The sequence below is a fragment of the Chaetodon auriga genome, chromosome 3, assembly GCF_051107435.1.
Source record: "Chaetodon auriga isolate fChaAug3 chromosome 3, fChaAug3.hap1, whole genome shotgun sequence".
NCBI lineage: Eukaryota > Metazoa > Chordata > Actinopteri > Chaetodontiformes > Chaetodontidae > Chaetodon > Chaetodon auriga.
In genome coordinates, this window is record NC_135076.1 from 16,501,723 (window position 1) to 16,529,457 (window position 27,735).

General features: G+C 41.4%; 1 protein-coding gene across 2 annotated transcripts; it reads right to left on the reverse strand.

The window, feature by feature from the left end:
• Positions 1–39: 39 nt before the first annotated feature.
• Positions 40–27,302, reverse strand: xxylt1 (xyloside xylosyltransferase 1). Of its 2 annotated transcripts, none has more exons than XM_076727126.1 (5): positions 26,830–27,302; positions 25,654–26,297; positions 19,903–20,050; positions 12,237–12,369; positions 40–3,382 (listed from the first exon to the last, which is right to left on the reverse strand). In XM_076727126.1, exons 2-5 carry the CDS (start codon positions 26,188–26,190, stop codon positions 2,986–2,988), a joined length of 1,215 nt encoding a protein of 404 aa, XP_076583241.1. In that variant the 5' UTR covers positions 26,191–26,297; positions 26,830–27,302; the 3' UTR covers positions 40–2,985. The 2 variants fall into 2 exon arrangements, with proteins under 2 accessions (XP_076583241.1, XP_076583240.1); XM_076727125.1 differs by having other exon boundaries at positions 25,654–26,293; positions 26,826–26,928.
• Positions 27,303–27,735: the final 433 nt, after the last annotated feature.

Genomic DNA, 27,735 nt, shown 5'->3' on the forward strand with positions numbered 1-27,735 from the left:
TGCATCCTTAGTTTCTATAAAACAATAACGCCATAAAAAGAGACTCAAATTTTAATTTATTTAGAAGAGCTGAACACACAAAAGAAATACAATTTCAAAGTCCTGAAATAAAAACGTTGAGACTAACATCTGAACAAAATGGGAAGTTTCCCGTGTTTGCGTCAACGGAAGCTCGTCCGTTGAGGATATTTTGTCAGTGTTTTAACTCAGTGACCAAAGCGTCTGGCTTCACATGAAGCTGCTTTCACGTTTGCCTTTGTCTCGCCATTGAAAGAAACATGACGCTTTGAATCTTTAACGGCACAGCAGCAGCTCTCTAAGCTGTCACAGGGATTCTCAGTGAGATTATGGTACATTTCCTTTTTTTCTGCACTTAATTGCAAACATCTGTTAGCCCTTGAAAATTAGAATTGCACATTCAACTTACTGATACAGAGCAGCCATTTACGGCACTCACACTAAAGCTACAAACTGTTTGCTATTGGTGGGTGAACATAGGTGAATACCTTTATCACATTTATCAAGGTAAACCAGATCGTTCTCATTGTATGCCATCTCTTCAGTTTGTGTTTGAAAGGAGAAAAGTAACAATTTCACAGCAGGTTCCTGGAAAGAAGTACGGTATGTAATTTGATACTAAATATAGGGAAGATAGAGAAAGTGTTGAATTAGTACACTTCAATAATACAAATCAATACTTATGACTTGACAACATAACCAAGAGTCTTTTGGTCAGTGATGAAGTCAGTTGAACGTGCAGAAAAGATATAAAGAATAAAGTTTCCAATGATAAATGAACAATGAATGAATATTTACTGGGATTTAAATAGACTAGTTTTCTCAATGATATTTCTATTTTCCCTATTAGTAGTAGCAAATTACAGAGATATTTCCAGGAATCTTCCCAGCAACTACTATTAGTAAAGTAGTGGCAGATAAAGTGTCACCAAACCTTGGAATGGATACAGTATATACAGTACACAGGGACAAACAGTTGACAAAACGGCATGTAAGATAAAAAGGATATTTTATGGATGACACCATTGGATTTGCATGTTAGTCGGTCAGGTCAACCGGAGTGACACACAATTTTTTTTTATTGTTTTTTTCAGCAGATAATTATCCTTTCTGGGACACTGAAATGTCTTTAAATGCACCACTATGGAGAATTTGGAAATGCCCCACTTGCAACTGCTATGCAACATAATTATGTACTGACAAATAAGAAGTGCTCATTGTGAGCACAAGCACTTCACAGTAAAGATTTTCATAATGCAATGAAAGAAATGGAAACCAATCAGAGTGGGACATCAATCAAAACATACAAATAAAAATTCATAGTTAATGGGCCAAAATGAACAAAACCATTGGTATGGTCCTTAAAAACAAAGGACAAACAGTAAACACAGCAAAATAAATCTAACCTGGACAAATCAACAAAATCATTGATGATAAAGCATGTGTTTTGAGGTTGTAAAGTGCAATCACAAACTGAGAATGGAAGTTGTTTTTCACTATTTACTTTGATTCAATGGATATTTATCTTGCCAACAACGTATTTCAGAGCTATGGAGGCTAAAGAGTGTTGTTCTGAAAGAGGCAGAAAAGGTATTGATCAGCTTGAGGGTGAGTTCAAGGGAAGGGTGCTGATTTGGAATGTTTGTTTTCAATAGTTTTCAGTAGCCTTTCCATTGACTCCTCTGATCATTCTGCTGCCTCACTCTAACTGTGTGCATCACCTCAGACAATTTTTTGACTGATGACATTTCTTTGAATCCGAGTGTCAGTTCAGAAAGGACAGCAAGAAAGCTCAAAAGTGGGTCAGCATCTGCAGTCACGTTCCCGGCTGCTTCACTCCTTCTGATACGTGTGTTGTGCTGATGTGGATTTGTGTTTGGCCTCAGCTAAACTACAAATGCAGGGCACGAACGGCTGTCTGTGCCATCGTTGTTAACCGTTATCTCTCCGACGCCTCCTCCTCCCTCCGATGTGATGTTTTTTCTTTGCCCCTGTCTTCCTACCTGCTGAAAGATGTGTTTGAGAGGAATTGTGGCAGTGTGTTGTGCCTTGTGTCCACGTGGCTCCAGAAAGACAGAGTGTTAAACAAACCCTGCCTGTTCTTCTACAAGCCACAGAGGTGAAGTAAATAGCATCAGATTAGCCCTCACCTGGTGAGGTGTTGTCAGAAGATAAGGCGTGGGGTGAACTTGAGCCACTGATGGAAAACCTGAGGTGCTGGAAACAGTGAGGGAAAAAGGCACGAGATACTTTTTATTTGTAGATTAACCAATTACCACATTTGCTGATCCTATATAACATCTGCTAGTGATATGAATTCCTTGTGAATCATAAAAAATAGCCATTTACACCACTTCATGGAATGAATATTGGTCTTTTAGATTCTCCTCCTAACAAAGGCAAAATTTATCGAAATCAGTTAATACAGAAGCAAATGAAAAGAAAAATGACTTGTTAGGCCACACTTCTGCTGCAGTACAACGTCATCCAGCAAGGATGGCCAATCAAATACAGGCAAGATGCTCCTGGTAGATTACTTTGTAATGTGAACAGTATTTTCTATAGTTAAGCCTTCAAATGAAAGGGTCTATCTCTCAAACTGAACTTCATAGATTATATTTCTTCTTTTCATCATCTCGGTACCTGAAGAAACACTCCCCCTCTATGGCAGCTCCTGGCATTGCTGTAAGGCGAGGCTGTTATTGGCCTGAACGCCAAAATTTTTTCAAAAAATGACACCGGTGAGCACCGCATTTGTAACAACAAGCATGAGTGGGCCCTTCAGTGGCCCCTCGACCAGCAGGGGGCAGAGTCTGTGACTACATGGGCAGTACAGTGGTCAAGAATGGAAACTGCCGTAAAGTCACAATCCTCCCTCCCAAAAACCCAGGCAAAAATTTTCCATTTAACTGTTATTGTAGATGCCATGGACTTATTTTCAGTTTCAGCATCATTCTAGTACATGCATCAGTCATCTGGTATAGGAGAGTTACAGTTCCCATGGTAGATATAGACAGGTCCACTACAGCGATAATACAGCTGAAACACATCTCCATATCCGTGGTCCCTCCACCAGGTGCACAGCTGCCGGTTCCAACCACAGGCCAGGGAATAAAACAGTTCAGGATGCTCCATGCCGATCATGGTGAAGAAGTCCTGGTCACCCAGGTGGCCCCTGAAGCGATACTGGTCAGCTAGTTTGGCCACATTACTTGGCTCCAATAGTTGGTTGTAGAGAGCTGAAGCCCTCATAGCACCCAGGTCCAATAACATCACGCCACTGTTGAAGCCTGGGAGGCCGTCAGGAGGCGGTTCACCTACTTTGGTCTGAGGGTTCTCTTTACGATACTGCCAGAAGGTGTGTCTGAGGAAAGAAGAAGTTGTAGAGATTGGGTAAGTGAGGGCCCTGGTCTCACCGGCATTTTTAACAGATCACAATCAATTCATTGCTGCGGCTTTACCTCAGTTGCTTCATTCAGAGGCAGCAGCAAATTAAATCTGTGCAGAGCTTTCTCATGGAGTTCACCTGTGACGTATGAATTTGTACCCTATAAAATTCTGTAAACCATGTTGACAGTGCTAATGTCTGATGGCACAGAGAGTCCAAAATGGACAATGTTTCTCACCACCCTATTAGATTTAACCCTGCTCTGTCAGAATATACTACTCATGGTTTGTTTTGAGTTGTGAGACAGCTGCTAAGGCACAAATATGTCCCTTGGATAAACTGTTTACTTATTGTGCTGTTGGAAATTGAGCTAGCTTGCTTGCTAAGGTTGGCCTACCAGCCACAGTATATTGCCTTATATATTATATATTGCCTTGGCCTTACCAAGCATCCAGTACCACCCATTCTGCAAGGACAAGTGAATGATTTTTGATGACTCATGGTTAAAACATTGGATGAAAGGAACATGTAGATGCAGAAAAGTCAGGAACTAAGTTTGACACATCTGCCTGTAAAACACTATCACTTCTTGTGCTGGTGATTAAAAAGAGTATCTTTCTGAATCCGCACTCTTCCCCTTCAACAGTCTGGAACTTGTACACCAGTGGTGAAATGTCCCACTCATGTGTTTGGGCTGTTGGACATTTAGAAAAGTGAGGGTCAACTCTGTTTCTGTCCACGTTTGCTGAACAAACAGCACTGTGGCCAAAAACAGGAAGCGAGCTGGTCCAGGAGTGTCAGAGCATGTAGGAGTGCCAGAGGCTTGTGCCAACTCGGCACTCTGTTCTGCCAACACACCAACTCTGAAGTAGCTCATTGACACACAGAGCTTCATTCAACAAGCATTTGTATGCACACAAGTAAGACCTTTTGTGGGATTTATTATCATTATCTTGCTGTATCTCCAAAGTTTACATTGGCAAGAAAGGCTTTAGTCAAGTGTAAAAGATAGCACTTGCTTTCTATTATGTAATGCAGAGTGTAATAAAGGCTCACTATTTTTGGCACACTTGCCTAACATGCGTGCCAGGAACAGTCCTGTTTTATTTATAGGACACATTAAGAGATGTAGGTAAATTACAGCCCTGACATGTAATATCTCAAAAGGAGCAAAATGCAGTCCATTATTCCAGTATTAGTGATACCTGTATTCTTCCACATCTAACATACTGAATAGCAAAGAGATGATGCAATGGCATTAAGAGAATACGTGAGTGTGTCTGTGTAAAACATTTCTAAACTGGGACCAGATGTTCAAAGTACACTGAGCTACAGGAGAGGAGCTACACTTGTTGTACACTTAGACCTGTCATAAATATTACATAATGGGGGAAAACGTTGACCTGGCTGCTGTTGAACAGTTTCTTTTGTTTAAGCTCCTGTGAGATCATATTGTTTTCATTGTAGTGGCATAACATAAACAGAAAAAAGACTATTAAACTGTTAATTGCAATTATTTTGATGCCAAGTTGTGAGAATCCCAAAGAGGGAAGTGAGATTTGGGTAAAGGACAGTTCAGTTGACCTGAGCTGGGTCCTTCTATCCTCCTGCAACCACAAAAAGAAAAACACAGGTCCTGTTGATATCTTCCATTTTCTTACTACAGTACTTTCATGCTGGTGTGGTTTTTATACTTCTATCACGTCTATGGAGACCACTCGTTTCTATGCTGTGGGTGTACTATTTTTATTTTTTGGGGGTGAAGTGTTTGCTTCAAGATAGTACAAAATGTCTGTTTCCATATACTGACGACTAACAGGCATTGCAAAGATGTCTCATTCCTACCAAACACAAGGATGAACGGGAATGAACCCTTTCTTGCACACGCTCTTCACAAAAGTCACATTATTCTTAGTGTTGACCAAGCCTGAGGACGCCAACTGCACTTTAAATATTCATAGCAATTACTTTTGTCAAAGAATACAAAACTACGAGTCCACTTGTACAGTCTGCCATGTTGCACTGCCATATTTCTACAGTAGTACAGACAAACCAAACACTGGCTCTAGAAAGCGCCTTTTGCGTGTGCATGGGTCTTCAGCTGGTTGCGATCTGCAATGTACAATCAGCTGAGATCTGCCTCCTCTGTTGGTACAGATAAACACACATGGGAAAATTGTGTGGAATAACTGCTTCATATTGTATTGGTGACCCCCCCTCCTCTGTATGCAGTTTGATCAACTCTAGTGGGAGCAGCAGATTCTCTGAATCACGCTTTGGTATTATTACTGACCCACATTCAGCAGCTGTAGCTTGTCCACACAGTTTCAAACAGTCTGTTGGTTTGCTAGCTGGGGACTCGTGGCCCCCGTGGACCACTTATCATTTTTAAGACATACACTGGAGTCTACGTGCCTTGAGACACACAGCAAAGTCAGTAAGGGAACATTTACACAGACTTTTCCATTCCACTGTTTTGACATAAGAATGCACTAAGTGCAGCATACTGCATTATGTCAAGTGTCATGATGGCCATAATATGTGACAGCACACTAGTGCCTAGTGTTCACAGAGGAATATGCAACAGATTTTTATGGTTAAGAATTAAGATATGTGACACAATGTATAAAAAATACACCTGTATAGAAAATGAAAAACCACCCTCTTTCAGCCATATGGCATTATGAAATATCCCTGGAGTCAGACATCATGAATTTTAAAAGCTCCACATGAACTTAACGGAGAAACATTTACTGATGTTACTGTAAGCTTTGTTTTAAAAAAATACAACATGAACTTTCTTCAATTTCGACCTTTTGACTTGGCAGGGGATCAGATACATTTGCACTTTCTTTAAATGATGCCACTAAAATGCATTAGCAGCATAAAATATGCATGAATTATAATGCCAGTCAACTTCTTATATAAAGAGCATCAGGAACGATTGACAGAAAAACTGCATGCTTGATGCACAAATGCATGTGTTGACAGTTACTAGCTTAACTACAACCCTGTCTCATATCAAGTATCTGTGTTGTTTTCATCTTTTTTTAAATTTTTAAATCAAGTATTAAACTGCACAGCAGTCATGTTTTTGTGATGCAGTATCTTCTTGCTTCTGTACTCTGGAAGCCGGTCACTTCGGCCTTTGAGAAGTTGTGAGATGTGAGGCATGAGTACAGAATGCTGCTCTGTTCTCTGTCACAGTGACTTCAGTTTCTTCTGTTCCTTTGTTCCACTACAATCAAGCCAGACTCAGTCAAATTGAACACATAACCTCTTAGCTTAGATCAGTCCTCCTGCAAGTGCCTCTTCTCCTGCTCTGCCAGCTCACAGCTCCACCGTCTCCTGCCTCCAATTCTCTCTGCCAACCTTTTAAGTGAAGCGTCTCTCTCTCGCTCTCTCAGTCGTGAAAGAATGAAAAGCATTAACAGGTGACGGGGACATTCTGTCCTGCTATCTCATCCAAATGTATCCGCCATTTTGTTCAGGACAAGAAACAGCCTGCTCTCTGGAAAGTGTGTAAAACCCTCTTGCTGACAGAGGGGAGTCTGGCTCTGCGGGACACAATTGAAAAGCCTTGTCCTTTTCATCACAGAGTAGTTTGGCAACATTAAGAAGGTATATTAAGGGAAATTCCAGCATCAATGAGAAAGAGAAGCCTTCAAACTGTACCGCTGGAGATTTCAAATCCAGGTTTACAGAATCATAAGATGCATATCAGTTCACTCCCTGCATACAAATACAAAACAAGGTTTAATGTAGACCTTAACACCTGTCCATTTAGTTGGAGAATTATGATGATACAACATTTTATTTACTTCTTGCAAAACCCATTTTTGATTAGAAGAAAGACAGAAGTATGTCAGAGTGACAGTGGCACATAGCTCGCAGTCACCTGACTGTAAACCACTCAGATACATGACTGACGCAAAATTAAACATTTAACATTCAACATGTGATTCCAATGAAAACTGGGGATACGTGGGATGCATCGCACAATGTAGACTCAACACACAAAGCATAAAGAGAGTGACTTGCTTCCTGCTAATGCCAATGACTATGATACTTATGTAAGTGGGTCTTGTCTCTTGGGTTTTTAAAACATTACAAATGCAGCTGCAGGGAAAAGACACGAGGCGTTTTCTCCAATAATGAACTTTTCAGTGGCAGGATGTGCTCTGAATGTGGCTGGTGGGAGGATGTGTTCTCCTGCATAATGCTCTGTCCATTAGCACCAAAACAGAGTGGGAGCTGAGAGCCCTCTCCACTCAACACAGGAAAACACTCCAGTGGAGAGGATTCACACAATGCATCGCTAATACCAAGTTTCAAAATGTAAATATTACAAGGTCCATTGATAACTGGCTAATTGCTAACAAGGTAGCTGACTGGGCTAACAGGCTGGCAGCAGATTTGTTTCTCAAATGTTCACTCATACCTACAGCGTAACCATGCTGCTTTGTTTTGGGATGCAGAGTAGCAGCAGTGAAATTCCAGCAGACTCTCATACTGCTCCGAATACAAGACAAACACGATTACAAATAGTTTCCCCAGATACTGTTTGTCCCCGCATAACTCACTCAATACATGAAGTCTTTTCTGCTGTGAGGTGAAATGTGAACTTCCATTAGAGCAAAGAATAAATCCTACAATTGTCAAGCTCCTCGCTTAGTCACTTATTCTCTCCATTCAGCTTCAGTCAAAATGATTTTTTTTTTTTTTGGTCTTTTATGTCTTTTTAAACTCCCCATCATTATTTTTATTGTATTTTTATTTAACCTTTATTTTATCAGGAAATTCCCATATTCCCACTGAGATTCTAAAACACTTACAAGGGAATCCAGGCCAAGACAGCAGCATGAAACAGGCCAGGAATTATACCACGGCCGAACGGCCAGTGCTGTGGAAGCCCCGGGGTGTGGCCGTCATGCCCCTTCTACCACACACCCAGTCGCCCTGTCTTAAACTGGCTGTTGTGCCCTTAAAAGAAAGTTGTGGATTTCCTCATTTACATGCAACGCAGCAGATAAACAAACTCCTGCTTCACAGTGACTCCGTCATTATACTGGACATCAACAGTAGCGCAAGATTTCTACAACATATACATTTGTGTGTGCATATACATTTGAGTTTTATGGTTTACCAGGATATTTCTTTTTCAGTGTCATGCCACCAAAGGCACTGCACTGAAAAAATGGCATGGAATGGAAAGATATATCCCCAGCTGCCATCGACACTTTTAAAATTGGAGTTAGAGAAAAGAGAGATGAAAAATCAATTGCTCATCCCGGGATGTGCTTCAAAATTCTGAACCTGAAACCTCGCATACGCTGGTGGATTGACTCATCTTTCATGGCACTGCAAGCTCTGGTCCACAAAGACAGATGACCAGTTGTGACAGTTTGTGTGGAAGTTTTTCAGCCAGTGAGGCTGTGCCTGCGAAGCGGCCAGATTCTCCTGCTCCATTGCAGAGTGATTTAAATGAGTGCGTCCAGGCCCACAGAAACAACATTAGCAGGGGTTTCCCAGAGTTACTAACCCTCTGAGCCAGTGCAGTGGCAGGGCAGAGATACAGATCTGTTTGGAGATGCTGGTGCCAACTGGGGCCTGGCAGGAAAAACTACATTTACAGTTATGCAGACTGAGCCTTACAGTCTCACATTCTCAGTCTGATCTGATACTGAAACTTACCTAAATAGGTATTTGACAAATTAAATAATAGCTCTAGGATAGTGAGTTTGGCATTTATTTGTCATGTTTCATGATCCAAATACTGGAGGCCCTGATAAGATTAAATTACTGATGATATTAAGGATAGTTTAACTGGAAGGATGCGACTCAAGTGGAGCTTCTTCCCACACAAACAATCTTTGGCTGACAACAGACACATTTAATTCCGTTCTGATATCTGCTGCCGGCGACGTTTGTTATTGTAAGTGGTGATGAAAGCAACAGTAATTCCTGGTTAAAAAAGAGAAGCTGCTGCCTGAATGATCCTTGTGCTCGGGACGTCTCTATATATTACACACGGGATTTAATATGTAACATGAAGGCAAAAATGTGAATGTCATTATGCATTATTAATAGCGGATTACGCCTTTAAAGGTCCAGTGTGTAGGATTTAGGGGGATCTTTTGGCAGAAATGGAATAGAATATTCATAATTAGATTTTCATTAGTGTTTAATCACCTGAAAATAAGAATATTTGTGATTTCGTTACCTTAGAACAAGCTCTTTGTATCTACAGAGGGAGCGGGTCCTCTTCCACTCGTCTTCTAACTGAAGTAAAATGTCCCGATTCATTGTTTCATTCACACACACTCATTAAAATCCCGGAGGAAACCACCTGCCAGTGTGTTTGTCCCAGTAAGCAGCTGCTTCTTGAAACCTCCTGCCTTTGACATTGCCTCATGTAGTCTTACTATCCCACACTCTCTCTCTCTCTCTCACACACACACACACACACACACACACACACACACACACACACACACACAAAATCAGTGACGTCCTGTTTTGATGCCATGCCTGGGTGGAAAACAGTGAAGTAGTCTAAACGGACCAGGCATGTTTGTTTTACTATCTTGGAGAGGGACGGAAAAATCAGCCACGGAACAAAGAGCTTGAAGGTCTAAGTCCCTTGTTTACGTGCGTACACACACACACACACACACACACAGACACACACACAGACACACACACACACACACACACACACACACACACACACACACACACAGAGTTCATTGCCAGTAATTAGTATGAAATTTGAATTTACATGAGTAACAGCTGGTGTTTTTAATATTTTAACGCCTCTGACCAAAAGTCAATATAAGAAGGAAAAACTGGCTGCTCGGAGAGGTGAAGTGGGACGGAAAGTACGGAAAGTTGATCTGTGCAAAACACAAAAACCTCTTACTCAACAACGTTCCGGGCTGATATGAAAAAACCTGTGTGCTGGCAGAGGCACAAGTTTATCTAAACTGTAGGAAATAAAACGGCAACTTTTTTGTTCCATTCAACAAAAGATGTCAAACTTCTCAATGACTGACAGCTTCCTCATCAGCGGTTAAAGGTGTCTTGACACAAGCAGCTGTACAAGAACTTTGGCTGAATAAGATTTAGAAAAAAGTAGTCAAAGTAGTACAGAAAAAAAACGGTGTGTGACTCCTCCACACTCACATCCCGCCAGTGTGCACATTGCTGAGGTATGAGCTGTGTTTCTGACGATAAAAACAATGGGCTGAGGTGTGCGGGGCTGAGGATGAGACGAGGGAGACTTTAGTCTTAAACCCTGCAGTGCCACCACAGGGTGCCATAATCTTAAGTCAAAGTGGACTCAATGAGTTCACTTGATTGCTGTCTGGTTGCCAATGAAATAAAAACAGTTAGAGAAGTTCATGTGGATCCTATCAGTGTGTTTGTCAGTTCTGGGGATGAGCAGGTTGTTTATTTACTCCAGACAGGTCTGACAAAGAGACAGGAGACACATCTGAATCACAGGATGAGAGCAAAACACTTCCCGACAAGAGCCGGCTCTCTGCTTAGATTCGGCCAAATCCTCAATTATTTATCTGGCAAGAAGGACTTAAAATAGCTTATTCATGAAAACATCACATCAAGTGTTGCACTTACATCTTGCAGCTATGACTTTATATCTGCTAATGTGGATTACTATCTTGCCGCACTGGCTCAAGGTGCCAAGTAAAAGCAGTTGTTTTTGGTTTGAGGCTGGTTGATTTTTCAGATGACACCAGAGCCTCAAATTTCATCCTTAGTCCAGATGGCTGCATCATGCAGGGAGCACGTTAGCGACGCTTCAGCAGACTGTCAACGCTCAAAGGGCTTCTATTTTGTTACATTTTCTGTCGCACGTTCAGTCGCTTCTGTCTGGAAATGATGCAAAGCACACCAAGATGATGCAGGTGTGACGGAGCTGAAGCATGAGGTTGTTATACTATACTGCAGGGTCAGGAATGTGCTGTTTCTACTTAAACTAAATGGCATTTCTGCTTTAATATTTTGTGTTTTAAATATATTACAATCCATATTGGTGTCGGATACAAAATATGGCCGTTATTTTACGTTCAAAAAATATAAAAATTAGGTCAAGACATGAATGAATTCAACCTTCCAACTTCGTATTTGAGGAGGATTTGATTCACATTTACTTCCCTATTCTCACCTCAGTTTTGATTTTAGAATTTACCACGATTGAAACTTTTAAGTGTTCCACGTTTTCTGGGTATTTCACTGTAAGTGGAAATAAATGTCGATTTTATCACCTTCATCGTGGACTGACAATCATTACATGGATCATCAGAAAGGCCTCTGCGTGTTTCTGTTGAACGTTGCCTTAATGTCTGCTTGTAGTTGGGAAATGACAGACTGGCAGCGTAACTGAGGTTCTTATGAATCAGAGTGTGCATGAGAGACTTCTAATGTTCTTTCTCACTTAGAAACTGTGAGAGAAGATAACTGTGAATGTGCAAGTGAGGCCCATAAAAACTCAACTCCATCTGGGGTCAATGAGAGTGAGTGAGATCAGTATGATGGCTTTTAACCCATCACTGAGAAAAAGACGGTAAAACGGGATTAAAGTAAGGATTAATGTTAATGTGGCTCCTCTCGCCAATTCTATGGATAAATATAGCATATGTGCAAATTTATGAATGAAATCAGGACACATCTGTCCAAAGAAAAGGACTAACACTTGACAAGTATTACATTTCATGGCAATAGTGTGACAGCTGATACAGATGTATTTTTTCATGGCCCTGACAAACTCGTGTCAGCAATAGCTCATGTGTTGTGCCACCGTGCCTACCTGTACACTGGCTGCATCTCTCTGGTGATGCCTATTACCGCTCCTGGGGGAAACTGGTCAAATTCCTGGAAAAGGTCCCTGATGTTGGTCCTGTATTTCAGGTCCAGATCAAGCTGCACTATGCGTGTGAGACCTGAAAGAAGAGCGCAGCATTTTGATGAGGCAGCCTCAAATTTTAGAAAGACATTCTTAAGATGTGTGGACTATCAAACCACTGGCTGCTGTTTAACACAGAACAAGCAACAAGGTACAGGTGTGATTAGTTGCCTATTTGATTAAACGTTGCGACCCTTGCTGATCGGCACCAGAAATAATAGTCGGTTAAACTTATTATCAGAATTATTCTATAATGTACACATTCAAATGAAAGGATAATGAAACACTTTCAGTGGACATGCATTGATGGTGCACAAATGCCTGGAGGGACTGCATTGCAGCCCATTTCGCAGCTGCTTAGTGTAACACTTGTTCAATTCTGGACTAATTTCAAAATCTGGTGTCCCCATTACGGGATCAGCCATAACTGGGAAAATAAGGTCCATAAACAGACAATACTTGACTGGACACTGGGACATTGAAATCATCCAGGACCAGCACTGAAAGCCTGTTGCACCGTGCAAAGTGCCACACATTTCAGCAGCATTTCAAATGTGATTAACAGCTTAAAATGGCTCTTATATCCAATATTTTTTCAGACAATGTATAACATTATAAATTAAACTGTGCACAATTTGGACTGTTTTCTGAGTGGTTTCTTACTTTCAGACTCGTTGACTGGTCTAACTGTTAACTTCCCTTTAATCGTCAGGGAAATTAGTCGTTAAGAACATCCCTACAAACCACCTCTGTCCACCACACGTGAATGAAATTAGTTCTCCATTTATAGAAATCATCCCAGGAAATGTACTCCTGAGTCAACTGTGCACGTAGGTCGAGCTTCTCTGACTGCGTCCGCGTCATCCAGTGTCTGACCACACGCCTGCCTAATCACCTCTCACAGTCATTCCACGAAGACACGTTTAGAGGAAATAAGAGCGGGCTCTGAACAGTCTTGAAAACTTAATACAAGTAAATGGCTGCTCTGCAGTGGTGTTCTTGGCTTTCGCTTTCTGTAATGTTACCATTGACCTAAAATTAAAATAAATTTATGGGGAGAAATGCAGAAAAAGATGAGCACGAATAGAAAAAAAGTGTAGTTGTGAGTGCACATGCAGTATAAATGATTAACACTGTGTCTTATTTGTGGATGAAAGCTTAACAGTAGTATCCAGGATATTCAGGTCCTCATCTGTTCATTGTTTCAGCTTCCTATGTTTTGCTGGTTGGCATGGTGATGAAAGGATGGGAAAGACTGAGGAATGGTGTACCGGGGGGCACAACATGATTATTGGACTGATGAAAACACTTGTCAGCTTAAGATGTTCTGTCAGAGAGGGCAGCCTCTACTTTGAGGCAGTAAACATTTATTTGCAATGTAAAAGGCTGGTTTGACAACAGCTGTGGAATTGGCACAACTGGTGCTACAAGACTTAAAAGATGAGGGTACTTAAAAATAATGAGCTGCATGGGCTGACTGCATCATGAACCTTCAGAGCTCAATCATGATTTGAGATCTGTGTCAGTTCTTCACAGCCTTGTTGAAATCCAGCAGCCATCAAGTGCAAACAAAATGTTTATTATTTGGAGGGAAATGTGATTTGTTTCTATTTGTGTTCCATCATTCACTTCATGACCATGATGTACTTATTAGATGGAAAATAAAGAGGCTACACGTGACAAACACAATCACCCACTGGTTCAGTTTCGGTGTAAACAGGGCAGAGTGAATTGAATTTCACCTTCACGGCAGCATGAGTTGGATGTTGGCTGCTCTAATATGCATGCTAATGTCCCATCTTTATGCTGTGCTGCCGGTAACTGTTTCTTCATGTATATCATTGTTGCTTTAAAGCAATTACAAAACAGCACTACAAATGTGTATTGCTTCTATAATTGGGTCTATCCAGATAAAAACTGGTGGATCCTGAGATTCAGGTTTTGCTTGTGGAGACTGTTGAAACTGTGGACCACAATCAACTGAAACATTAACAGTCAAAAAATCCAGAACTAATTAAATGCGTCACACTGTCACTCATGTTGCAGTCATTGTGCAAGTTGCAGATTTTATATATAACTGAATATGGAAATTACTCTAAGTGGAAAGGTCATTAATTTACAGTTTAATCATCCATCGTTGTCCAGTGCAGGACTGTCCTCAAAGGGGCCAAACATCACAGACGAAAAACTAATATTTTATATGTGAAACTATGACGAGGTCATAGACTGTGAGTGGACTATGAGTTTGTGCTGCAAAGATATTTGAGTGGGGTTTTCTGTTGAAACAAGCGATGGAAAAAGAAGACTCAGCAACATGACAGCGACCTGTTTTCTGTGCTCTGCAAACAAGGAAGCTGCCATCACAATGCCTTCATGTACTGTAGCAACACAGAGGGGCTCGGAAGAGTAATCTCTGAGTGGTGGGCGCTGTTTGTTTGTACTGACAGGGCTTAGCTGGAGGGAGCGTAACAGGAAGAGGGCCTTAAGTTGTTACAACATTGTGCATGCAGCGGGTTCGATATTAGATGAATGACTCAACACAAAGTCCTGTGAAGGTGAAAACGGGGCTTTGTGGTACGGCTGTTTTATCACAGCGAATCATGTTTATGATTTCAGTAGAACTCTATCTGCCTGCACACTCTGCAGATAACCACTCTGACTTGTTGACACCAACTCAGCTCCAAACTATGGACAAAACACTTTTTCTCCCCTGAAACTATTTTCTGTCTAAATTTGTTTAAGGGTAAACCATTTCATGACAACCAGAAGCATAAAGGGAAAATAGTTATCTTGAACACTCTGCAGGACAGATTTTGCAGTAGTTGCTGCGCATGAAGACGAGAAGATGAGAGAAGGGGAGAGAGTGACAAGAAAAGACAGAGGGTGTGTTTCTGTTCTTCTCTCAGCAGAGACTAAAGGTGAAGTTGAGAATGGAAAAATCAAGACAACAGGTTTTTATGTGAACAGGACTTCCTGACAATGTGTTTCTGTATTACTGTCGGTGCTGTTAACTGGTGCACGGCTGGATCACCAGTCAGACTTCAAACTGCTCTCTACTGTATTAAAGTCTTAAAGTTTAAGGCTTAAAATTGAGCTTTGACGTAACAATATTTTACAGGTGACTGCAATGGTTTTTCAAACAAGTTACATTATCACTGCTAAAAATGTGTGAGTCTTTTTAAAGTCATTACTATTTTGAGCTACAAATATAGTTAAGGCTCATTGTTTGCAGTGTTTGGCAAATTTCCCAGAACCAACAGCAACTATTGAAGGCAACAGATAAGTAGAAATAAAGGGAGTTAAAATCAGTCTTGGCCAGGTGCGTGGCTGTTATCAAATCTATTGCAGAAATAATGTTATTAAGGTGGCTGAGAGTTCGCCCGAGGCTCTGGTTAGAGCAGATGTCCCTAACTCAGCCACAGCAGCAAAACAACCAACAGCGTTGTTTAACATCACATTTTCAGGAAGAAAGTGGGTCAACCTCATTAAGTCCTAATACCAGTCTTGATGTAAGCACTTACAGCCTATATGTAAGAGTCTCTGTTTTCTGCTTTGACCAACATTCCACGGAAAACACCCTGCTTGTTTTGAAGGAGATCATTTGAAATGAATTTCCACCCTCATTATGTTCCTGTGCAACACAAACAAACTTCAGACCACAAATTTAGAGTCAAATAAAAATCAGTAATGTTTTTATCCAAATTGTGTTTTCAAATCCTTTTGATCCCTTTTCCCTTTTTTACATGCAGTGGATTTGTTTCTAATTTTCACAGACAGAAAAAAATGTTTTTCAAATAAAAAGACAAGGCAAATCAAATTTAGACTTGATCGAAATTACTGAATGTTACTCTTTTCCGGTATGATGCCATTACCTTAACACATCAGCTAAAATTCTGAAAATATTATGACTAATCGTGTTGACATTTAAAAGTAAAACTGTGCCTTTTTAATATTTGCCGAGGACACAGTCAGTTCAGTAACCGTGGAACAGGAAACGGATCTGCTGCAGAGTATGACTAGCTGGCAAGGGTACACCAACACAACCGTCCAAGTAAGTGGTCTTCCAGACACCACTGGCTGACTACACTCAAGCAAAGTAATGTGATTACATCTTGTAATCATAATTAAGTCAAAAAAGGTAATCCATTTTACTAGCAATTTTGGGTTGTCCCACTATCAAATGTGGCTGATTCGTGGACCCGGTCAACTGTATCACTGGTTCATCCCAGCAGCTCCAGACTTCACCATAATGTCCCTGTTACGCCCACTGGTCCACTAGAGAGAGGAAGTAGGGATGTTTAAATTCGGCTCAAGCCTGGACCACTTCACCAACCCACTCATCTTCAACTCTGGCCTGGTATTTTATACAGGGAAGAGTTATTAGCTCTGTGTTACTAGCTCTGGAGAAACCTGGTGAGAGGTTGTAGCAGGCATTTGCACTCAAGTCGGACTTGGTTTTAAAAATAATAAAAAGCAATAGACCATGTCTTGCTGATTTTCCCCAGGCACAAATGGGAAGTGTTCTGAAACCAATTGCTCTTGACACAGTCAAGAGGCAAACAAAGACAGAACCTAAAAACGTTGTAAAATCAGCATTTCTGCCATCTGCTCTGTAATTTTAGTCCTTTGTGACAGCCAATAGTTTAGCCATTGTCTCGCCTCTAAGTACCATCTTTCTCACTTTACCAAAGCGATTCACACATTAGCAGTGCCATTTTACCTGCGGTGGAAAACAGAGGTCACGGCTATAGGAAAGACTCAAGTCCCGGCATGTTGAGACCTCTAGAGGGGATACACGACATGGAACACCTGTCCATGAACAAAAACAGTGTTTCTCTGGAACCTTTTCATTAATTACAACAGGTTTCCATTGTGCACTTTTAGTTACGATCCATATGGTGTGAAGATAAGAGTCCTCTTTTTAAGCCATGGATGTGAACTGCTTTCAACGTGGTCTATTTAAATGTCTGGGTACGATGAACAAATGCCATACGACAGACAACTTTGCAAAGTGCTAACTGGCTAAATAATCGATACTGTATTATCTTGTGATAGGGCTGAATGTCGAGACTGATTTCCTGATTCAGCTGGATTTAATTGTTAATGACTCAGTTACATCAAATCAATACCAATTTTCAATAAAGCACTCCTCAGAAATTATCCTGGAAATTAAACATTCAACAAATGAGAAACACTGTTTTGTTGAACATGAAATTGTTTCAAGTACACATTATGGCCTGAATTGTAAACACATTTCCTGGTTCTGAAACTGCAGAACAATGACTTGTTTTCTTTGGCAAATGCAAAACAATTAAAACATGACGCAGTCTTTTTCAGGCCTATATGTGTAAAACAGAGCAAGACAAATGAAAGACCTGAACCACTTGAGAGGGTGTCATCATTAGGCATATTAAAAAACTAAATGATACCCATAGACTGTCACAGCACAGGACACTTCAGCTACAGCACATCCACTTTAGTTACCACTTTGAGCACAAACAGGCCAGAAACTGAAGGTCTGCTCACTAATTCATATGCTCTGTTTGTGTTGACAAGACATCAGCCTGATAGTCTGCAGACAACCGGCTAGCTGGCGTTAGCTACCTGGCAGGGACAGACAGAATAAAGTAGAATCCACCCACTGTTCACTGGACTCCCACAGCTTCTTGCAACCAGAGATAATATTTCTATGGCAAACACAAACTGAGAGCTCAGATCAGTGTGCAGACGCTTCTCTCGGTCTATCCCTCCTGCAGACTCAATCTCTAGTTTGGATCTCTAGTTAGAGATAGTCAGCTGACCAGTGATTTACCCAGCTGTTCTCTGCACTTCGGCACACATATTGTCTCAAATGTCTATAAAAGCAAAGGCAAGCTGCTCACTGTAAGCTCTGAGTTTATTAGTTTAGACACAACATTTTGGTCATGGACTTTCTTCAGATATCATATATGTCCTGATTTTGACATGTATTTGTAGTCTCAAGGATATTTTATTATGAATTATTGGTAATTATTCTCGGTACCTATTCCCAGTATGTTGGATTTGGCTGCAGTTTGACAGGCTTTAGTTGTTTCACATTGTGAATTTGATACCCCATGAACGTCCATGACCAAAACGTGTCCAGAGCTAGACCGATTTTTTTCTTGGTCACAATTTACAACACAGCCAAACATTTTAATTTTCCATTTATACTGAGCAAAAACTTTCCTATTCTGGCTGTGTGGCTGAACACTGAAGCCAAAGTGCTGACAACTTCTTCCACTTCTTTCTTCTCATTTGACTACCAAAGTAAACTCGCTGATATCACATCTCCCACTTCTCAAGTTAGACGATGTTAAATTTCCAGCCCTCCCACTTGCAGCTGCTATTTATGTTTCCGGATATCACTTTTGTTTCACTGTCATTAATTATAAACAATGTCCTGTGTCTGCCGCAAGAGTTTCAGAAATATAGTTAAATCAAAGAGGGATGGTACACCCCCCGCCCACCCCCACCACATTATGCTCTTTATAGATAAAAGCATTCTTTAAATAGAAGCGTGTGACCACTTGGACGCACCAAACCATCGGGTGGCACACATGGTCGATCAATAAGGACACAACGTGAGACACCATCAGATGCATACAAGGGATTTGCTGGGGGAAAAAAATAGTCATACAAAACACCCAAAGTCATGCTGCATTGCAAATTAAAAAAGACATCACTGTTCATTATATGGGAACCCCTATTAAATCTTTTTAAAATAAAAATAAAAATGTGATGATCGAAAGTGTTCACGTCGTACCCACTGTGCAGCATGAGGTGCAGTCTCAAATCACAAATGGGACGTGGTCCTGCTGTCTGCAAGACGGAGGCTTCGGGCTTCATATCTGTGCCACTGGTGACTATTTATTCTGAGCCCAATAGTTTGGATTTGTGAAGCATTTGTGGCGTGATACCCCATGCTGCACATGCACTGAAATGAACCACAACAGTGCACACCAGAGGGGATCGCTGCCATCATACAGCAGCCACACAGGGGGCACTAATGTGGGCAGCAGCGACAGACCACATCCTTCCTTCCTCACTCCCCAGGGCCTCTGCAGCATGCCACGTGTCTGTTAGATACCTGCCCAGACTGCCTTTTCCAGCTGTGCACCAGCAGTGCCAGGATAGAGAAGCGAGCATCTGAGTGAATTTAAAACACGGCCTGCCACAGAATCAAAGCAGAATACTAAGAATAATACCTGTTAAAGCAATATAATGTAACATACGTAACAAACTTTGAGGCACAGTTCTTGATTTGACTTTGCTTAGAGCTCCACAAATTCCATTCAGCCCATTTGTTTTGGGAATGGTAGCATAAATCCCAGAGACAAATGTCTCTGCCAACAAGACCAAACTGTCTGCACAGACAGTGACCACTAGAGGTAAGACAGAAAACATGCATCAGCGATTAAAGTTACGGTGTCACCAACACCTGTAAGAGGTTGCCTTTGGGCTCCACAGAGGCGATTCAGACCCTCGTGCATCAGCCATAAGTCTAAATCTAAAGCTAACTATGAAATGTGACAAAGCGTGCTTTTCTTACTTTCAGGCATGATGTGATGCATGGCAACAGACAGGAAGAAGATGGCGTCGCTGTAGTAAGCCCCAGAACCGGCGCTGAAGTGCTTCTGCATGGCCTCGACAATAGGGAACAGCTTCTGTGTGAGAGCTGCCACGTCGTGGAACAACACCTGAACGACAGACAAACACAGTGGAGTCATGTTAGTACAACAATGTCCCAACTGCAGCCGAGCTGGGAAACGTGTGCAGCTTCTAACCATCTCATTTCATGAGACTGTTAGTACATTTCGTCTCAGGGTTTTGTTATAGTAATACGGTTTAAATGTGCCTTTTCCTCATCTTAAAGGCTACATTCCGGTTTGTTTAGACTGTTCTGAGACACAGTGAGTGGCTCACGTCAACCTCGACAGAGATCTTCCAAACAGGTAATCTAACTTCATAAGTGAACATTTTTGAGTTGGGATGCAGCTAACAGAAATGAGCTTAAACCCATCTACTTCTTTAAAAATCAAAACCAACCATAAATTAAAGCCTTACACTTTGGAAAGGAAGGTAGTGTTAAAAACTGACCTAAAATAAACCTTCTCCTGCCCTCAGTTGGTACAGAGGACCATGGTGTGTGAAGGAAAAATGAATCTATGAACAACACTTCTTTTGCAACACTCTGCCTTGTGTCATTTTTAAAGTTCTGACTACAAATGATGCTTCATATGACGATCAGACGGAGTCAAACAACCTAATTTTCATTCAAAACTGTCTTCCTGTGTCCAAGTTTCAGTGCTGCTCCTCTGAGCTTTAAATCCCACCAACAGCTGTGAGGTAGCACAGATCTGCTCTGATCATGTACAGCAGAGATCTCGACAGATTACTGAGAGAGGATTTTTTAAAATATTGTAAGCACTGATTATCATTAATGCTTTCCTGCAAGAGGAAAAATAAGTGTGTTGGTTTGGGACAAAGGGCATTTCCTGAGGAGAATCTGGTCTTTTCTGGTTAAGCCTGGCGTCAGTAAGTGTCCATGTTAGAGGATGCAGATATAACCTGGACAATATGGCTGTTGTGTTATAAATCGGCCGTGTGCCTCGATGGGCAAACATCATTAAATGATCACTGGCAGATTAAGGTAAGGCCTCGTTGTTTGTGGAAGTCAGTGCTGTCCTAGACTGCCGTCAGTCATGTGATGCAATGGCACATAAATCGCTGCCATGGGTACAATAAATAATATTGTTAAAGTCCTGATAGAGAATTCTCATTCACTTGCATTTGTTAGATCTCTCTGACTCGTCCAAAATAAATGACTGTAGTTATACAAGCTGCATCACAGTGCGAATATCACAATCTATGTTCATGATTTCATAATGAAAGTACACATTTGGAAACGCTACGAGAATTTACACAACAGGAGTCTCACTTTCAACCAAAATCCTTTGCAGTGTTTTCATCACGACAAACCTCCTGTCATTCACAAAGCCAGTTAAAGAGGCAAACCACAGGAGGACACGTGGGAAAAGTAAAGAGAACAATAGTGCACAGTTACGTCTTTCACCGCAGTGACTGTGACCTTAACAATAACCATGACAGGGTTTCCGTTGGTGCCGGTGCACATGTCCAGGAAGAGTTCAATGTCTCCGAAAAAGAACAACTGACATGTAGATTTATAATACTTTTTATTGAAAAGGCTACTTCTGTTTAGAAATTATATTCCAAATAAAATACATCCCCTCAATAGACTCACATGCATTAGTTAGCCTACATATTCTCAGATAAAAAATGGGCAGGGTGCGGCGTTCACAAGAGAGCTTTAAATATGGCGGACTTTTCCTGGTTACAAAAGGATAATTGCTGATAAAGAACCCCTGAACTATGCAGAGATAAAAAAAGCTGAGGGCAGACAAACCTGATTCCACCTTAGAACTCAACTAAAACTTAATTTTACATTTGATGCTTTGATAAGTGACTAAATAAAGACTGGAATGGGGAAAGCTTATCAACGCGCAGTCTATGTGGGAGTGTTTCTAAGTGCTAAAGAGATGACCACCATTGTTTTGACTAATATACTGTGTGCTGGCTGTCAGCTTTCTTATGAGTACAGATTATTTGGGTAACCCACACTAATCCAACTGCCACAGCCCTACAAAATGTGTTTCTGTTTTCCTTTGAAAAGTTCAAGTGACACTCAGTTGACGGCCGGCTGCACGTTAGCAGCTATGATCACACTGGCTCTTGTAGCTTGCACGAGATGACCAGCAGTCATATTTTTATCTGTGCCACATAAAGGCTTACTTTAAGATGTGACATTGAAGCGTTGAATGTAGCCGTTGCTTGTGCTGCATTCTCTTCGATAAAGGGACCAGAGGAAGTCACCGACTAACCAGCCTTGAAAACTGAGATGCTTGAACACACAATTGAGGCTCTGTTGTTTTCAAGTAGCAGCAAAATTGAAGAGCTTAAGCACTAGTTACTATTTTATACTTAGGACCTGTGGTTTGTGAGGGACAAGTTAAGGACCCACCCTGTCCCAGGAGTCGAACGTAAACGTGTGAGAACAAGCGGCTGTTGATTGGGAAAGAGTGCCCATTAGGTTTGAAGAACATCATATTTTGCTTACAAACTATTGCTTACCATATTAATATGCAAGAGATCACATTGTTTTTCAGTGGGCACGAACCAACCACTGTCTTCCAAAAAGATTTTTCAAAGATCACACATTTTGGGACACACTGACACACGCCAAGTAGCTGAACAACAGAATAAAAACTGTCCTGCTATCTGCACTTCTGATACATTTGGTATCCAGTATATTTGGCAAAGTGATATTATTAGTTCACAATCAAAACCAGCTGCACATAGCTGACTTCTGAGGCTGGACATGTTTGGCAGTGGTTGTTGTTTTCTGAGAGGACGAGAGCACTGAGCAAGATTTCCTTTTTTGACTTTTGTGGTCAGACTTGCTTACCCTAACCTCTCCTGAACAGAGGATAAGGTGGGTTGGTGGGTGCAGGGGAAGGGGGGGAGGGTAAAGACAGTTAATCCTCTATACACAAAAACAAGTTAGAACATTACCGGGAAAAGCTATATGCCCACAAAGCTTTAAGACCAGAGTATCCTTTCATTTAGACATTTATTTCCTGATCAGTAGCATTTATTGCCTTTGTGTGGGCAGGATTTTAAATAAAGATCCTTTAATATTTCGATAAAAGTTTACAAAGTACACTCAGAAAACCTGCTCACCACAGAGAGCCTGTTCTCGATCCACACACAGTCCTAAGGCCTGCAATGGTCACCATACAACATGATTCTATCTATTTCACAAACTGACATTTGCTCTTGTATTTACTGGTGCCTTCTAATTTACTTTACATAATGTTACAGCACTTCCCTCCCTCCTAAAAACAGATATGAAGGTGAAACATTTGATGAAGTAATGAGTGCAGACAGACTCCAGTGTGTTGTTGTAAGGACTCTGTGAATGCTGGTCAGCAGTAATGAGCGCAGCCTTTGGGCTGTGTGACTGTGCAGGCTGTTTGGTGCGAATGTCAAGTGGGTCACTGAATCCACCGCCGTTTGGAAGTGATGGAGGCTAAAATTCTTGCATAACCGCCGTCTCACCCTCATGCTCCTTTTTAGATAATTAATTAGAAGGAATCAAGACGAGCAGACGAGGATGCTACATGCTTGTATGCGCTGTCTCCTCGAGCCCCTCGGGAGTCCCCGTCCCATCACTAACTTTGGCATGACTTCTGCGCCTGCAGATCAGGAGACACTGAGGACACAGTGGCTGTGCTTGTGTCACTGGCTTTCAACATTTCATGGTTCAACATTATTTCAACGCATGATGGTTAAAAGCACTGGTCTGGAATGATACCATGAAGATGATGAAACCACTGGGGGTACAGCTTGCCAGTGCAATCAAGGCACTTGTTTCCCTGGGCCACTGTATACTAACTAGAGCCTGACTGATACATCACTGCATGTTATGAGTAAAAGAAACTTCACTGCAGCAGTACAGACAGCTAAAGACATGCCTTTTTAAATAGGATTTTGAGAGGCCTTCATTTGAGAGTGAGCAGTAGACAGATGACAAGAAGAAGGGGAACGACATACACCAGAAGTCTCTCGTCCGAGGGAAACCAGGGCTGCTTGAGTTTGCGGTCAGCACCCGCAGCCAAACATATGTTTGAGGTCACTTAGAAACAGCTGCTTTCTCAATACCTGTCTCAGTCACTTGAACTTCTCTCTTATAAACTTGAAATATCTCACAATATCTGCGTTGTATTTCCACAGCAACCTGTATGATTTGATATTTTTTTGTATGATTCTGACACCCCAGCATCTCGCTAATGCTGTCAATACTCTGTGCTACTACGCTTACAAATGTCCTATAAATGTGTTTCTTTATACACAGAGCAACTATTAGCACTTGCTGAGTAATAAAAACTTGTTGTTAAAGTAAGAGGTATAGGGGTAATCTCTGCATGCCAGTCTGGGCTCTAGAGACCTACTCTGGTCCTCTTTAACACCCTGGTAACACAACAGATCCATCTTATATTCGTGTCGCACGTCTCACAGCACTTCACCATCACACGTTGGATCTGAACAGTATGTGCCTGTCCAGTATTTTACATTACACACTTCAGCTGTGCTCCTCCAAGACATTGAGCTCCGTCTGAGTATAGAGAGCGAAATGAACAGGAAGCAATCAGACAAACAGGCTCAAAAACTGCCAAGACGCCAAGCTAAGAAAACCCCTAACCCATCCAAAGCAGGCATGGGATCAGCCTGAGCTAATACAGAGCCGCAACATCCACACCAGATGTTGCAGATGATGAGACATCCTGAGAGAAATGGCCTTGCTGGTGAGGGGGATTTGGAAAGGGATAAGTAATTTGTAAACAAGTTTATGATCTTGTGCTTTGTGATGAATACAAAAGAGGAGAAACCGGGCAGGACTCTGCATGCAATAGAAAGAGCAACACAGAAGGGACATAATCCTCTGTTTTGGCAGAGAGACCACAGTAGGGTGGAAGGGGATCCCTAGCAGTGAGGGGTTAGTTTGGAAGGCCAACACTGCCCCCATGTGTTTCAACTTTAAACAGCACCTACAGGTCTTTCTCATGGAGGGGGCCTAGGGGTCAGTAAGCCTCAAACAAGCTGAAGACATGCTCACTTAATTCAGCCAGGTGTGTGGAGATGTGAAAAAGTTCATTCTTTACACGACTATCTCTGTCATTTTTCATGTGTATGATCCAGTGCAATGTTGTGGAAGCGGTTTTCCTTATTTGTATGACTGTTGGGTCGAACTTCTGCCGGTGACATTGTTTCACCTCACTTTCGAGTGTGGCCATTGAGAACAGGATTAAACAGGTTTACCTCCTGGCATAGTCAGGTGACATGCTGTGCAGACTAGTTTGTTTCAAACATACTGTGGGTTTCCCTGATAGTGGTTTCACACACTGAAATATTCAGAGACAGATTCAGCAACAAACCAAACTGCCTCACAAACATGTCCCTCGGCACTGTTTCACTACACAGATCATGCTGCCAATACAAACTTCCTTTTATCTGTCCTCACGAAGCTCAATAAAAGCATACTTTGTAATGTGCTCTGTATACTAACCCACTATCTCGATGGCATAAGACCAAACTCAAGTGATTTCAATGCACATCAAAGGCAACTTAAAAATAAACTTCTGTCATGAAGTCAAACATCACAAACATTTTTTTCTTATCCTGAAGCCAATAGATAACAAAGCAAAGTTTTCAGACTACCTACCTCATACTTAAACGTTGCATCAAGGAGAAATTCCTGCAGCATCCTCTCTCCCAGTTCTTTGCTGGCCTGGTCGCTCACGAAATGAAGGACTAATACCTCTCCTTCCAGGAAGCGTCCGTGCTTAACCATAGACAACATGGCCATCCTGAACTTGTCCTGCAGGCTCCGGCTCTTGTCCACCTTGGTGAACATCATGAGTGCATGGTAGCGATGGTCACCGGCTTCACCGTCCCCTGTCCTGGACCTAAATCCTACGCTCTCTCCGCCTGCATGTTGCTCTTCTCCTCCTTGCTCCTCAGACCCAGCAGGGTGTGAGAGCCTGGTGTCCACAGTTAAATCTGCATCGTTCCTGTTGGTGTTGTGGCTGGCCTGGGTCTGCTTGATCCTCTTTGTGGTGCTGGAGAAGTTCTGCCTCTCTGAGCCAAAGTAGTAAAAGGCTGCCACAGCGAGTGCAGCAGCCAGGAGGAGCAAAAACTGATAGGACCTGAAAGTACTGATCCTACCCATGATTCTGGCTACCAGTCTTAAGATGCCCATATCTTCCTGTTGGTGTCATGAGAATGAAGGTGGACGTGGGAAAATATTCATTTTGTGTCCTTCTAGTTCAGAGTTATTTGTCGTAAGTTCTCAATGCCAACATCTTCCTGTAAGAGAAAGGATACTCATTCAGAGATGGCAGTGCCAGCCAAAAGCAGCAGAAATGTGATGGTCACATGCCGGACGTCAGTGCAGTTAAGACCCACTTCAAAATAATTACAGGTATTTATTCAGTCAGTGAATTTCAGCAAAAAAGAGTTAGTGTTGAAATATGCCTTGTACTTTTCTTACATGGAAAAAGAAACTCTGATCCTCTTTTTTAATATGTCCCATAATGTTTGGTTTTGGTTTGATATCCACTGTTGTGCCTCTTTAAAGCCAAAAGTCACTTTAAATTAGAGCTGAAACGATTAATCAATTAGTTGTCAATTAAAATTAATCATTGATTATTCTGATAATCAACTGATTGGTTTGAGTAAGAAAAAAAGTCAAAATGCTCCGATTGCAGCTTCTTAAATGTGAATATTTTGTGGTTTCTTCGTAAACTCAGCTGCTTCCAAAGCTGTAACTTCCACTGTTACCATGCACACTAAACATTATTTATCTCTGCAGAAAGGCTGCAGGAGTGGATCCACTTGCCTGTCTCACGTTGTTGTTCGATGCAGTTCCATCTTGACAGCTTACTCGGGGATTATGAAGCCCTGAGTTGTTAACGTTAACGAAGCAATGCCAGATTAGCTAGTTACGCTGACATCTAACTGCACCATTAACGTTCTCGGAATGCAATATAATCAAAATATCTGCATTAGCAAACTATGCAGCTACGTGTTGACATATCAAGGAGGATGCTAAGTTAGCAAGCAACGACTTTGCGCCTAGATGTGGGTCGTTGAGTTGCCCTCCGAGGCGGTTTGTTGAACCCAAGCACAAACCGTAGCGTTGTTTGATTGTTTAAAAGTATCGACGTATCTTCGCATGCATATGTCGTCCTTCAATTATTACGGTGTCGGCATGGTTTGGGGATTTCGAGAGGAAAAACGGAAAAGAGACTTGATTTTTCCAGAAACTACTAGCTAGCAGCCTAGCAACGAATGCTGTGACACAACCTTAACCACACCCACTTTAACGTCACCGTATTCGGAGCTATGCTGCCTTTATGTACAGTTGGAAAAACAACTATTTCATTTTTACATATGAACCACTTAAAAAATGAATGAGACTCGGCTGTGGAGGAATATAATTTTATTCCACTGATTTCTTTGTTTTTGATCCGTGGTTTTTGTTCATTTAATATTTTACAGTTTAAATCACACTAGATTCTACTTAGGATTTAGAATGTCCAAAAATGTTTGGATGCAAATGTCTGAATATATGTTTTTGTTTTTTTTTAAAAAAAAAACAAACAAACAGAAAACCTAATAACACAAGCAATGAATCACATTCATATACTGGACATGATGCACATTTTCTTTTCTTTGTCCTGGTTCTGGAGCTTATAGGTGGAAGTACTTAAGTACATTTACTTAAGTAATGTACTTAAACTAC

Excerpts from the sequence above, each read along its gene's own strand:
- xxylt1 (XM_076727126.1), bottom strand. The coding sequence starts at position 26,190 with ATGGGCATCTTAAGACTGGTAGCCAGAATCATGGGTAGGATCAGTACT. Across the intron at positions 12,370-19,902 it reads GCATCACATCATGCCTGAAA|GTCTCACACGCATAGTGCAG; the intron begins GTAAGAAAAGCA and ends CTCTTCTTTCAG. Across the intron at positions 3,383-12,236 it reads GAGATGCAGCCAGTGTACAG|ACACACCTTCTGGCAGTATC; the intron begins GTAGGCACGGTG and ends TTCTTTCCTCAG.